Source organism: Artemia franciscana, chromosome 5, assembly GCF_032884065.1.
Source record: "Artemia franciscana chromosome 5, ASM3288406v1, whole genome shotgun sequence".
In the NCBI taxonomy this organism is placed as follows: domain Eukaryota; kingdom Metazoa; phylum Arthropoda; class Branchiopoda; order Anostraca; family Artemiidae; genus Artemia; species Artemia franciscana.
Window position 1 is genome coordinate 50,403,330 of NC_088867.1, and position 13,515 is coordinate 50,416,844.

The 13,515-nt window shown below is 35.8% G+C and overlaps 1 protein-coding gene across 2 annotated transcripts in view; it reads right to left on the bottom strand.

Moving 5' to 3' along the window:
* The window catches only part of LOC136027552 (eIF-2-alpha kinase GCN2-like), a 39,526-nt gene that overhangs the window by 10,768 nt on the left and 15,243 nt on the right, over window positions 1–13,515 (bottom strand). For both annotated transcript variants that reach the window (XM_065704918.1, XM_065704917.1), the window contains exon 3: window positions 1,789–6,083. In XM_065704918.1, coding sequence (XP_065560990.1) covers window positions 1,833–6,083 — 4,251 coding nt within the window. In that variant the 3' untranslated portion in view covers window positions 1,789–1,832. The remainder of the gene's footprint in view (window positions 1–1,788; window positions 6,084–13,515) is intronic.

A 13,515-nucleotide genomic window follows, 5' to 3' on the forward strand; every position in this document is an offset into this window, starting at 1 on the left:
AAATCTGGATCTATTGTGATGTAGCGATGATTGCTTTCTTGTAACAAAAAGAAATGTTTTGGAAAATATAAAGCCAGTGACCAGTTAGATTTTTGGGGGGGAAGGGACGGGCTTCCAACAATTTTTGCAGAGGTGAAAGCCCAGAAAACAAAGTAAAGCGTAAAATTGCTCTGAATATTGCAACTTCTTGGGGACTGAAGTCCCTTTCTTCCACCTTTAGTTTATACTATAGAGTGAAGCACCTCTCTCTGAATAGCAATACTCCATTTGGCTTGTTCAAGAATTTTTGTAATTGATCGAAACATACTTTGGAATCGTTACAAAAAAACCTTAATATAGATTTAATACGTTTTTTCTGATAATTTCATGACATCTTTCTATTTAATTCCATAAAGGACAAATCGGATTGAGATTTTACGGCGTGACGGTAGAGAACGGGTGGCACAAAAATCAATCCCCGTTTGGCTGGTCAATCACGATGTCCGAAGGCCCGAATGAAGCGAGTGTCAACGAAAAGCTCGTAAAGCGAGCTTTCTGTAATTTCTTATAAATCCAATGTCTTCAACATTTTGTGAATGCTGAAGACATAAGACTTTGAGCGACAGATAGCTTTTCTACGCAAGATATCCCCCCCCTGCACCCTCAGAAAAGATCAGCTGATTCTGAAAGTTTTGCTGTAACATAGGATCCCCTCTTATTCTTTGTCAATAACCTTTATTCAATGAATTTATTATAATTATATGTTTTGTTTTCATTGTAAATGTTCTTCTTGCTGCTACAGATATTTAAATTAGATTCCGAAAAAAAAACACCTTCCGAGGTTTAAAAACGTAGACGAAAGTTAAAGTTCTAACCCTAAAATTATGGGCCAGTTAAAACAAATACAATCAAACAAGTTTTCCCATCCAAGTAGAGAACAACATAAATAAGACAATATATATTTTTCATGATAAAACGACCTGCCAGAGACAAATGAGAAATACTATGTCTACCAAAAAAAAAAAAAAAATGTATTCCATTTTGAAATGACGATGTATTCCATTTGAAATGATGATGAATACCATATTTACCACCCTGAAGTTCGAATTTACAATTGTCAAACCTATATTAAACGAGTAAAAAAATATTTTAACTAAACTCTATGCGGCATCAGCGTCTTAATATAGAAAAGAGAGGTAGCGTTGAGCACAGAACGTCAGAGCATATCTGACCTTCATTTTCTAAATGATTCTTTTCCTCTTATTTGAACTATTATAATGAGGCTTTTGTATAATCTGATCAGCGGAATCAGATTTCGGCCTATCTGCAGCAGATTGCTCCATGTCCAGCTGGTTGCTGCAGCTAAGATCGAACTCAGAGTGCCCTATTACCAAACAGAGGTCAATCCTACTGTGCCATGACAGGACTTTTTAAAATGATTTATTTTACTATTAAAATCTTATAGCAAGCCTGTATCAACCAGTCGCATTTGCTTAATAAGAGGTAGAGATGATAAACCATGACTGGAATAAAAAAAATTAAGAGCCTCAGGCAGAACAGAGAACCAATTGTAGGCTACAACAGTGTAGAATGAATCAAGATTATTTAAATACACGCTTTAATTACGTTTATATAACGTTTTAAAAAACACTGACACATACTTAATATAAATTTAAGTCGTTTTAATATTATTGTGTATGAAAACGGCAACACAAATGGACATTGCACAAAGGCTCTTCAATTTTATAAATACTAGAAAGCAAGGAACAAATAAAAATGAGGCGAACTGAAAGAAAGGGAAAGACTTACCAAGTTTATGGAATAAACAACGGTAGGCTACATTGATTCAGGATTCATATCAGGACTTTACATTTTCCATCTTCAATGCTAAATAGCACAAACAAGGATTTCTTCATAGACTTATTGGAAAGTTGGATATGATCGTCGATACTGTAAATTTGGGATCGGAAGCGAGGGTGACTTACCACCAGCTTCTCCACTGAGCTCAAGTCAAGAGGGTAAACCCCTGATATCAACTGAATTAAGGAATAAGGCACATCAACACACAACACAACAACTTGAACTTTGGTATTTAATAAATCTGTGTAGGAGTCAACAGCCGTCATTGCCTGAGATTCGCATCTTCGACGAATATTACTTGGAATTTTTTCAGTCACAATAAAAACAATGTCTACACCAATATTACCAACATCATTAGTTTTTTCAGACTTTGTGGGGAACGCTTGAAGTGGACTCTCCATTGCAACATTTCTTGTAATATATTCAAGAGCTTCAGAGCGTCCCATTTTCTTTTCATAGAACTTATCACCATCCCAGCTTCTAACAAGATAAAGACCCGCTTCTGATTCTTTGGTGGCTAGAATATGAGGAATGTTCAGATCTTTGCACCAAACTTGTGCTTCTTCCAACGCATGGAAGGGAGGCGGTGTTGCTGCACGTATACCAGAATTCCAAAGCTCTCTTAAGACTAATAAATTTTCTTTCGACAGGAGCCCATCGCTTAGGTTTAAAACAACGACATCAAGATGTCTTTTGAGAGGCAGTTGAATCGTAAGTTCATCAACCATAGGAGATCCAAGATAATCAAGAAAAATGGATATTCCGCATGCTTCTACCTTATTCAAAACAGGTGACAGTAAGAAATGCGAACTATAGTTATTGAATAAGTCACTATATTGACCTCCTTCAGCAAGAACCTCTGTTTTTTTAGACCTACGCTTCCTTGGAGCAATAGACCACTGAAAAGCGATACCAGAATATATGTTCCAAGGCACCTGCAAAGAGCCACATACTACGACAGATCCTGGGTTTACATTTAAAACTTCAAGAAGTTTCAAAAGGGAAGAAAGGTCTTGGAAAGCAGCCTTAGCTTTAACAGATACAGCATTTTTAGATTTTAAGAGCGAACGCCACATTCCTTGGACTTTTTCAAAGGGGCCTTCACTCTCCATAAGATTTATCAAAGTATTAGCAGTAATTTCAGTAATTCCCATTAAGTTGAACTTCTTTTCTATCACACTTCGATCATTGGTCTGGCCTTTCAAGTCATGGTAAACTGACAAAATTTTGTCAGTTTGACTCAAATCAATATTAGTATAATCGAGCAGGGATTCAATCAGTTTAGCGTGACTCAGTTTCAAACAGAGCATCTGGCTGTTTACAGCCTTAATATGGGTCAGGAAATCGTAACCAATATGTACAACTTCAGCAAGAAAAGAATTATTACCAACCGAAGAAGTTATATCAAAACAAGCTTCATGAGATTCCCTCGGATGAACACCAAGGACGCGTCTTTCTCTATAAGATTTTGCAACAACAAAACTACGAAAGTCATTGAGACTGTGACGTGCAAGATATCTAGCGACAGATGATCTTAAATTGGCTGGGAGTGTTACTATCGTACCAGTTCTATTCATGAGTTGTACATGGTTCTGTTCATCAACTGAAAGAGATGTACCTTTGGGAGTCAACAATGGGAGTTGAATTTCAACGGCCCCATGTTTTCGGAAAACATTAGTGGCAAGAGTAGACAGCAGTTCCTTTTCCCTGAGTTTTGGAAGTTCAGTCAACCCTTCAGGATCAAAAACAATGTTATCATAAGGTGGCACTTGTTGGGCTAAACAGGATTTGACTAAATATTTATAGGCTTTACTTTGAGGATTAGCAAGAGTATGGCGGATTGTCTCTTGCAGAGTAGCATCTTCAAGTTCAGGAGGTGGAACTAGGGAACTTTGGAGAAGTGCATCAGCCGAGGGTCTTCTGGCTGCATCATGTTCTAACAATAATCTAATAAGCTCCATTTTGTGGTCATTTAAAATTTCAGCAGCTTCAGCTGGAAACTCAATCGATTTTTTTCGCAAGTCACTAATAATTTTTACACGTTCCATACCAGTTGACAGATGTGGCCACGACATTTCAAAAAATATCACACCTAGGCTATACATATCAACCTTTTTATCGTAAGCAGCTTTGTCGTTCTTATTGGCAATTTCGGGTGCTACATACAAATAGGTTCCGACAATTCCAGTATTAGAAGTGGAATTATCAGGACTGTAAGCTTCATCCAATTGACGAGAAAAGAAACCCGTCGTAGCTAGGCCAAAGTCTCCAATTTTCACATGATCACCTTTCACCAGAAAAACATTTGCTGGCTTTAAATCTCGGTGGATCATCCCTTGTTGGTGAATATGTGCCAACCCTTCTAAAATTTCTCGGAACATTCTCCAGGCTTTTCTTTCATCTTTATACAAATTATTATCAATAGCGGACCTTAAAGTACTTCTCTCGCAATATTCCATCTGGATACACATGAAACGAACAATTTTTTCTTTAATTCGAGTTTTACCAGGTACGTTGTTCTGTGTTTTTGAGGCAGAATCATATATTTGGTCACCTGAATTTTTTTCAAAAACAATAGAATAAGATTCGCTGCCATTGTTTCCATGGTCACTTTCACTCTCGTCTTCACTGTCTTCACTAAGTGACCATGATGTTCTATTACGAGTGTTTCCAAGCAACAAACTTCGCGAAAGGGGATTGCTGCTCTTAGAACCACTAAAACCTTCTTGACAGTCAGATTCTTTACAGTTTCCATTTAAGCTGTATTCTTCAATCCAAGAATTATAGTAACGAACTACATTTTCATGATTTAGCCTTGACAAAACTTGAACTTCGCGAGTAATTTTGTTTGATACTGAAGCACTATACGTATTCAAAAATATCTTTTTTATTGCATAAATGCCACCGTCTAGTTTATTTTTTACTTTCAGCACTTCTCCAAATCCCCCAGACCCAAGAAATTTTATAACTTCGAAGTCAGTATTGAGACGAGATCCAGCTAGACCAGATGGTGGATATAATTGAGTTTCAACTATATTTTCTGATTCTGAATCACTGTCACTAACAGGCTCCTCAAAACTGGAATAGGAAACAGGCTCTTGAACAGGCTTTCTCACTGTGAAGGCATGGGAAAGCAGTTGTTGAACAGAATATCTTTCCTTCTCATCCCTGTGTAAGCAACATGATAAAAAATCTAAAAAGTCCTTCGAAACTGAGCTAGGAATCTTGGGTGCAAAGTCTTGTACAATTCTTCCTTCATATAAGCTTAAAATCAAAATTCCAAACCGGTGAATGTCTGCCTTTTTTCCACTCCTACCAAGCGCAATTGGGTAGCTGTCTAGAGTTGCAAAAGACGATTCACACAGGTCTCTTATTTTTTTATCAACACTAAAATCACATAACTGAACCTTCATGTCTCTGGTCACAAATATACTACTTAATCTCATGTTTCTATGAATAATATCATTATCATGAAGATATTTCATACAGTTCAGTAGTAGAATTGACAAATGTCTACACCAGATCTCATTGAATTTCAACTCTGCAGAAATCAAATCTTGCAGATTGATACCCTCGCTATAACTTTGCGCAATCAGAATAATTAAGTCAGACCTGCCCTGAATGATTAGGACGGAAAGATACTTTATAAGACTGTCATCAAATAATCTTCCTAGCTGACTAATTTCTTGCTCAATCGGTTGAATTTTCTTTATAGATGAGCTGTCTTTAGGTAGAGTCCACTGAGTCACAACCACTTTTTCATTGCTTTCCATATTTCTCCCAAGGTAAACAGTTCTGTTCAAAGAGCAAACACCCAAACAATGTATATATTGAATTTTCAACTTGTTTGGAAATTCTGTCACTTTATCCGAAGAATGAAGACATTTTTGTTTGCGCAACGATGGTTTCCCCAATTTTTCAAGCTGGATTCCGGAATCATCATTTTTACTCGTAGTGCCAACTTCAATCCTGTCAGAACTATCTTCCGGATTAGTCTTGCGCTCTTGAAGTTTCGCTTGGACTTTTTCAATTTCTTTTTCTTTAAGTCTTTGACGAAACAAATCTTCTCTTTTTCTAACTTCCGCATCTCGATACTCCTTTCTCTTTTGTCTGGACAGCATTTCGGCATAAAATGACTCATAGAGAGATACACTGTGTACAGCCAAAAATTTTTGAGCCAGCTGAGCGATTTCGAACATAGTTTCTTCTCCAATTCTGCTTTTGGTCAATTTTTGAATTTCCTCCTAAAAAAAAAAAAAAATCAAAATCATACCAAAACAAAAGAAAGGAGCTCTTATTTTTGTAATTACTCGATAGTATATACAAATTTGAGCAGATATAAAAATAAAAAAAAAAGGTAAAGAATGAAGCACTAGACTTTACAGTCCCTACCAGCGGCGATGATCTCCGTTTCTTGACCCTTTAACCAGGAAGTGCAATGGGAGGCTATGAGCCAGCCACCTTGTGCTCTCGCGCACCCTTCCTGTTTACCTTCCCCATACTTCTCCAGGCGCCCATTTAGAGCTGGGTCACGTCTGGCTAAGCTTACAGAGTCACATCGTAGATCCTCCGTCATAAACTAAAGACTCATAAACTAAATAATCAATGTTTATAAACCCTTCAGGGTCAAATATCCTGTTAAAATTTCAAATACTGAATAGAAAATTAAAGTGTGATTTTCTCGATTTAATGCTCTCGTGATTCATTTATTTATTTCTGTTAGAAATAGCGTTAAGTAATAAGACTATCAAACTTAGATGTACATAGCTCCCCCCCCCCTCTCTCTGTCTCTCTCTCTCTCTGTGCACTTGTTTTACTAGATTCATCTTGGTCACAAAATTACTTTTTAAAAATGCGAAAAGGTAGTAATTTTTTCCAATGTAAAAAAAGAAAAAAAAATGAATTTTCAGGCCAAATATCCTCACATTTTACATGGGGGATTCCCTTCACGTCATTCTTGGGGGAATATCTCCCCTCTCTGTACGCAGATTTACATAAATAGATAAAAATCAGTTTTGCTTTAAATTGGCCACCACTAGCTATACTAAAGATAAATCTGTGATTCCACGACAGTAAAACAATAAAAATTTTAGCTATCAATTAATGAAACAGAATCAAAAAATATAAAATAGAATCATAATGAATATAAATTACTTATTAGTGAAGTAAAACTTTAAGAAAAATGCAACATTTTAACTTATATAATAATTAGAAAAATCCGGAAACATGGGTAAAAAGAGGAGAGGCATTAACAATGTAGGGAGAGAATGAAAAAACAAAAATATTGTAACTCGAAGGTCAGGCAAAACGGAATGAACCTCCTCCTGTACATGAGTGAGACTATAAACTTAAAATATACTGGGACTTGTCAAGTAGAGGGTAAACAAGGACGGAAGATGACAGGGGTGTCAAATTCAGGTGAAGGGCCAGGAAGAAGCTTTAGTCATGGCGGATTGGCAATATTTATGCAAATGATGTCCCTCCAAACTTCTACACTTGGGATCGCAAGCAGTTTCAGGAGGAAATGGTACGAAACTCTATCCCCACTATATAGAATACTTCAGGAACGCTATTGGGTAAGTTTAATCTCAATTTAAAGTCTGAGATACCCAACAGGACACGGAAACTCTGACAACAGACAGACGAAAGAGGGAAATGAGTTATAGGGCACCTAACTTATTTTGAAGTTTTACAAGTTTAGAATAGTTCCGATTATATTTTCCTTGCAGCACATAATTTTACGATTAATATTTCTTTTTATTAAATCTTTCTGTTTTAACTCAGTTGTGTAGTAGTCTGGAGTCAAAGTTATAAATCTGATAAAATAGCAGTCCGAGGGGAACAAGTGATCTGAGTGAAGTTTAGGACTAAAACGACCATGTTGATTAAGAATATCTCTGGAATATAAATGTCAAAGGCACGCTAGGGGATACAGCGTAACTAAGTTCGTTATTTTTTTTTTTTTTACTCAGATAAAGTCTAGTTTTCTACTTTAAGATAGTAGTTGTTTCCTTTATACCTTGCCAAAACACTAGACAATCGTTAATTTACCATCATTTTATCAAAATTCTGACACCACCTTCATCGATGATCGTTAAAATCAGCATTGATAAATCAAGCAGTTAATGCTAACGAACAGTACGTAAGGAGCGATCGGGCCAGTAGTAACCAAAATAAAAAAAAAACAGAATTTAGATAACAATAGATAGATAGATAGATAAGTGTATTTTAAAGCCAAATATACGGCCATGAACACAGTAAAGTAAAATAAACGAAAGGCACAAATTACATAAACTTTGATCAGCAATCGTCATAAAATCCTTAAATGAAACGCTACATTAACCTAATAATAGTACTTAGTATTTGAAAACACGGTCAATGGAAAGAACACTTAACTCTTGCAAAAATACATAAATAATACATTACATTTACTTTATACAGAGTTCTTTATATGATTTTTTTTATTTAAAAAAAAATCCCGATAATTTGCTATTCGACAAATAAACTGAGGCAATGTACTGTTTAAGATAACTGGAAGTATCAACACATTTTTTTCCAAATATCCCTTCCCTTGTCGTGGAGAGCTCCTGACACCGGCTCAAGCAATACACTAAATAATCCTCTTTAGATCTAAAAAGCGGGCAAGTATATCTGTCTTCATTGGAGCATCTTTCTTTACAATATTTTATTAATCTTGCACTAATTGGCAGGCAGTTAGCCCTGAGCTGTATCCACAACATAAAATATCTAGCTGGTAAATACAGCTTGAGGTGGAACTCATGCACAAAAACCACCTTAGCATCCTTATAGAACTTTAATGTTTCTGATTTTTTGTTATCTCCTCACTTAATATTTGGATCATTTGATTCTCTAGTACTATCTTAATCTCATTTTCCCAATTTGCATCTATATCCATTGCTGCTCTAACTTCATTCCAAACGAAAGAAAACCTGTTTTGTCTAATATATCTTTTATTTTTAGAAATCATAATCTTTTTTCCCCTGCGAGAGTAAATCTTCATAAGCTGCCTTAAGCAACCTGCCACTCGGTAACTGGACAGCTTCCATCCAAAATTTAATCATTGAGATTAATCTGTAATTTTTTAGTGGCCATATACCTAGATCGCCATTTAAAAACTCGGAATGAGTTACTCTATGCAGCCCAACAATCTCTTAAAGTACACTAATTGAATGCTCTCTAGCTGAGCCTCTTTCTCATGCCCCCCAAATCTCTGCTCTGTGGTATAGAATGGGCATCATTCTCGATAAAAAGACTCTTTTATGCAACGACAAATTTTTCATTTCCATTTTATTCCAAAAATTGTAAGCATTGCTGCTCTTCCCCGGTTTCTTTATATGTGAATTCAATCTTCCATTACTTTGAAAAATATATCCAAGATACTTAATTTTATCCAAAACTTGTATCTCCTCCCCCTTAAACCAAAATTTACTTTTACATTTATCATTCCTCTTGTTAAATGTAATCACTTTTGACTTCTGAACATTTACCTGCAGGCACTTCATCTTTAGATAATCATCTGTTAAATCCAGTAGCTTTTGTAAATCATTTGTTGAATTCACCACTAGAGCAGTGTCATGCGCAAAACAACAGCACTGAGAGGTTTTTATAACCTAATTTTACTGTGGGAGCCCTTTTTTTGCTAAAAATTTTACAATTTTATTAATAAAAAAAATCAAACAGTCGAGATGACAAGGCACTTCCCTGCTTTACTCCATTCGTAACTTTAGAAGGCCTCGAAAAACTCAACCGACGTAATCTTACTATTGCACTAGTTTCAAAATACATATTTACAACCAAAAGAATGAAACAAGAAGGCAGCCCCATATCATATTATACTTTTTAAGCAGAACTCTATTAGCATTATCAAACGCTTTTTTTTAAGTCCAATAATGCAACATATAACTTATTTTTCCTGATCGATACTTTTCAATTAATCCACTTAAAATAAACACTCTATCCGTAAAAGCTTAAAGTTTGTTCCAATTCTTTAAAAATGACCCCTGAACACAAAGGCCGTAAAATAAATAGTTGAAATTACTAAAAATACTTTAGCTTAAAGAGCGAGGTATTCAGGAGGAGACGAACCCCTCATATGTGAAAAAATTTCTGTTCGTTTTAAGTTTTAATGCTGCTCCTCAATTTCAGTAGAAAAATTTTCTCATATTTATTTCTTCATTGTTTTCTTTTTTTAATAATGCTACAAAATACTGCACCTCCTTCATAAAACTTCTCTTCCCCAGGACAAATTCCTCCATGGAAAGATCCTCCCATATAGCCCCCTCCCCTCAACCCCCCAACCAAAAAATCCTCTTGAGACGTCTGTACACTTCCCAATAGCCATTACTGTATGTGAACACTAGTCAAAGTTTTTAACTTGCAGCCCCTCCCCCGAGGACTGTGGGGGAGTATGTCATCCCCAAAGACATAGTTATTATGTGTTTCGACTAGGCTGAACAAAACGGCTATCTCAAAATTTTTATCCGTTGAATTTAGGAAAAAATGAGCGTGGAAGTGCCCTCCAATTTTTTGGTCACTTAAAAAAGGCACAGGAACTTTTAATTTCCGTTAGGATGAGCTGCCTCGCGACATTCTAGGACTACTGGGTCGATACGATAACCCCTGGAAAAAAAGAAAAAGAAAAAACAAATAAACAGGCACCCGTGATCGGTCTTCTGGCGAAAAATACGAAGTTCCACATTTTCGTAGATAGGAGATTGAAACTTCAATAATAGGGTTCTCTGATACGCTGAATGTGATGGTGTGATTTTCGTTAAGATTCTACGACTTTAAGGGGGCGTTCCCCTATTTTCCAAAACAAGGCAAATTTTCTCATCTCGTAACTTTCGATAGGTAAAACTAAATTTGATGAAACTTAAATATTTAAAATCAGCATAAAAATTCAATTCTTTCGATGTATCTAATAGTATCAAAATTCCGTCTTTTAGAGTTTCGTTAACTATTGAGCTGGGTCGCTCCTTACTACAGTTCGTTACCACGAACTGTTTGATTATCATTTGACTTCATTTTTGACCAGAAATCTTTTGTCCCCTCCGAAATCCCTCGCTCTTTACGCTAAAGTTCGACTCTTTCTCTCAATTCTGCTATAAAACAGTAAATAACCTTGGCGTAAAGAGCGGGACGTTGAGCAGGGAACAGCCCCTTCCAAACACGGAGTAATTTCTGTTCGTTTTAAGTTTTAATGTCGCTCCTTACTTTCAGTTAAAAACTTGTTTTTTTTTTAATTTAATTTCTGAACGTTTTTGAATTAATGCATGTTTGATTTTGGCTCTCCGCAAATGAATAATTAAAATGAAATTTGCGTGTTAATTTTTTTTTGCTAAATGGCTCTTAGTTCTCTTAGTTTTGATCAGACGATTTGAGAAAAACGGCGGGGGAGGAGGCCTAGTTGCCCTCCAATTTTTCGGTTATTTAAAAAGGCAACTAGAATTTTTAATTTTTAACGAACGTTTTTATTAGTAAAAAATATACGTAACTTACAAATTAATTTACATAGCGAACTTCTATATTCGTATATTTTTATTATTTATATGAGGGGGTTTGCCCCCTCGTTAATACCTCGCTCTTTACACTAAAGCTTTAATTTTGTCCCAATTCTTTAAGACCACAAAGGCTGTAGAGTAAATAGTTGAAATTACTAAAAATACTTCAGCGTAAAGAGCGAGGTATTTAGGAAGAGATGAACCCCCCATATGCGTAAAAATCTCTGTTCGTTTTAAGTTTTAATGCTGGTGCTTAATTTCAGTGGAAAAAACTTTGTCATATTTATCTTTTCATTGTTATTTTTTCTTAAATAGTGCTAGAAAATCCTGCACCCCCTTCATGGAATTTCTCTTCTCCCAGGCCAAATTCCTCCAAGGGAAGATCCTCCACCGTAGCCCCCTATTTAGAAAAAAGAGTAAGATGTTTTAACCATCTCCCCACTCCCCAAAGCCAAATATGAGATTTGATTTAAAAGACTTGACTCTTTCTCTCAACTCTACTTTTTAAAACAGTAAAAAACTTTAGCGTAAAGAGCGGGGCCTTGAGGAGGGAACGGCCCCTTTCATATACGAATTAATTTCTGTTCGTTTTAAGTTTTAATGTCGCTCCTTACTTTCAGTTAGAATACTTGTTTTTTTTTAATTTCTGAACGTTTTTGAATTAATGCATGTTTTGATTTTAGCTCTACGCAGATGAATAATTAAAAAGAAATTTGTATATTTATTTTTTTGGCTAAATGGTTTTCTCATAGTTTTGATCGAATGATTTTGAGAAAAAAAAGGAGCGGGCGAGGAGGCCTAGTTGCCCAATTTTTTGGTTACTTAAAAAGGCAACTAGAACTTTTAATTTTTTACGAATGTTTTTATTAGTAAAAGATATACGTAACTTACGAATTAGCTTACGTAACGAACTTCCATATTCGTATGTTTTTATTACGTATATGAGGGGGTTCGCCCCCTTGTCAGTACCTCGCTCTTTACACTAAAGCTTAAATTTTGTCCCAATTCCTTAAGAAAGACCCTTGAATCACAAAGGCCATAGAATAAATAGTTGAAATACTAAAAATACTTTAGCGTAAAGAGCGAGGCATTAGGAGGATGTGAACCCCTCATATGCTTAATAATTTCTGTTCTTTTTAATTTTTAATACTGCTCCTTATTTTCAGTTGAAAAAAGTTTTTCATATTTATTTTTTCATTGTTTTTTTTTAAATAATGCTCGAAAATCCTGTGCTCCCTTCATGGAAATTTTCTTTCCCCGTGAGAAATTCCTCCATGGAAATTTCCCCCCAACAAAACCCCCTCTTCTTAACTCCTCCCTTCAACCAAAAAAATCCCCCCAAAAACGTCTGTACACTTCCCAATAACCATTAGTATATGTAAGCACTGGTCAAAGTTTGTAACTTGTAGCCCCTCCCACGAGGACTGTGGGGGAGTAAGTCGTCCCCAAAGACAGAGTTATAAGGTTTTTCGACTATGCTGAATAAAATGGCTATCTTAGAATTTTGATTAGGTTACTTTGGGAAAATAATTAGCGTGGGGAGGGGGCCTAGGTGCCCTCCAATTTTTTCGGTCATTTAAAAAGGACACTAGAACTTTTCATTTCCGTTAGAATGAGCCCTCTCGCAACATTCTAGGACCAATGGGTCGATACGATCACCCCTGGGAAAAAAACACAAAAAAAAACAAACAAATAAACACGCATCCGTGATCTGTTTTCTGGCAGAAAATACTAAGTTCCACATTTTTGTAGATAGGAGTTTGAAACTTCTACAATAGGGTTATCTGATACGCTGAATCTGACGGTGTGATTCTATGACTCATAGGGGGTGTTTTCTCCTATTTTCTTAAATAAGGCAAATTTTCTCAGGCTCAAAATTTTTGATGGGTAAGATTAAACTTGATGAAACTTATATACTTAAAATCAGCATTAAAACTCTATTCTTTTGATGTAACTATTGGTATCAAAATTCCGTTTTTTAGAGCTTTGGTTACTATTGAGCCGGGTCGCTCTTTACTACAGTTCGTTACCATGAACTGTTTGATCCGAAATATATAAAAAAAATTCATTAAGTTTAATGTTACCCATCAAAAGCTACGAGCCTGAGAAAATCTGCATGATTTTCGAAAGATGGGCGAAACACACCGAAAATGTC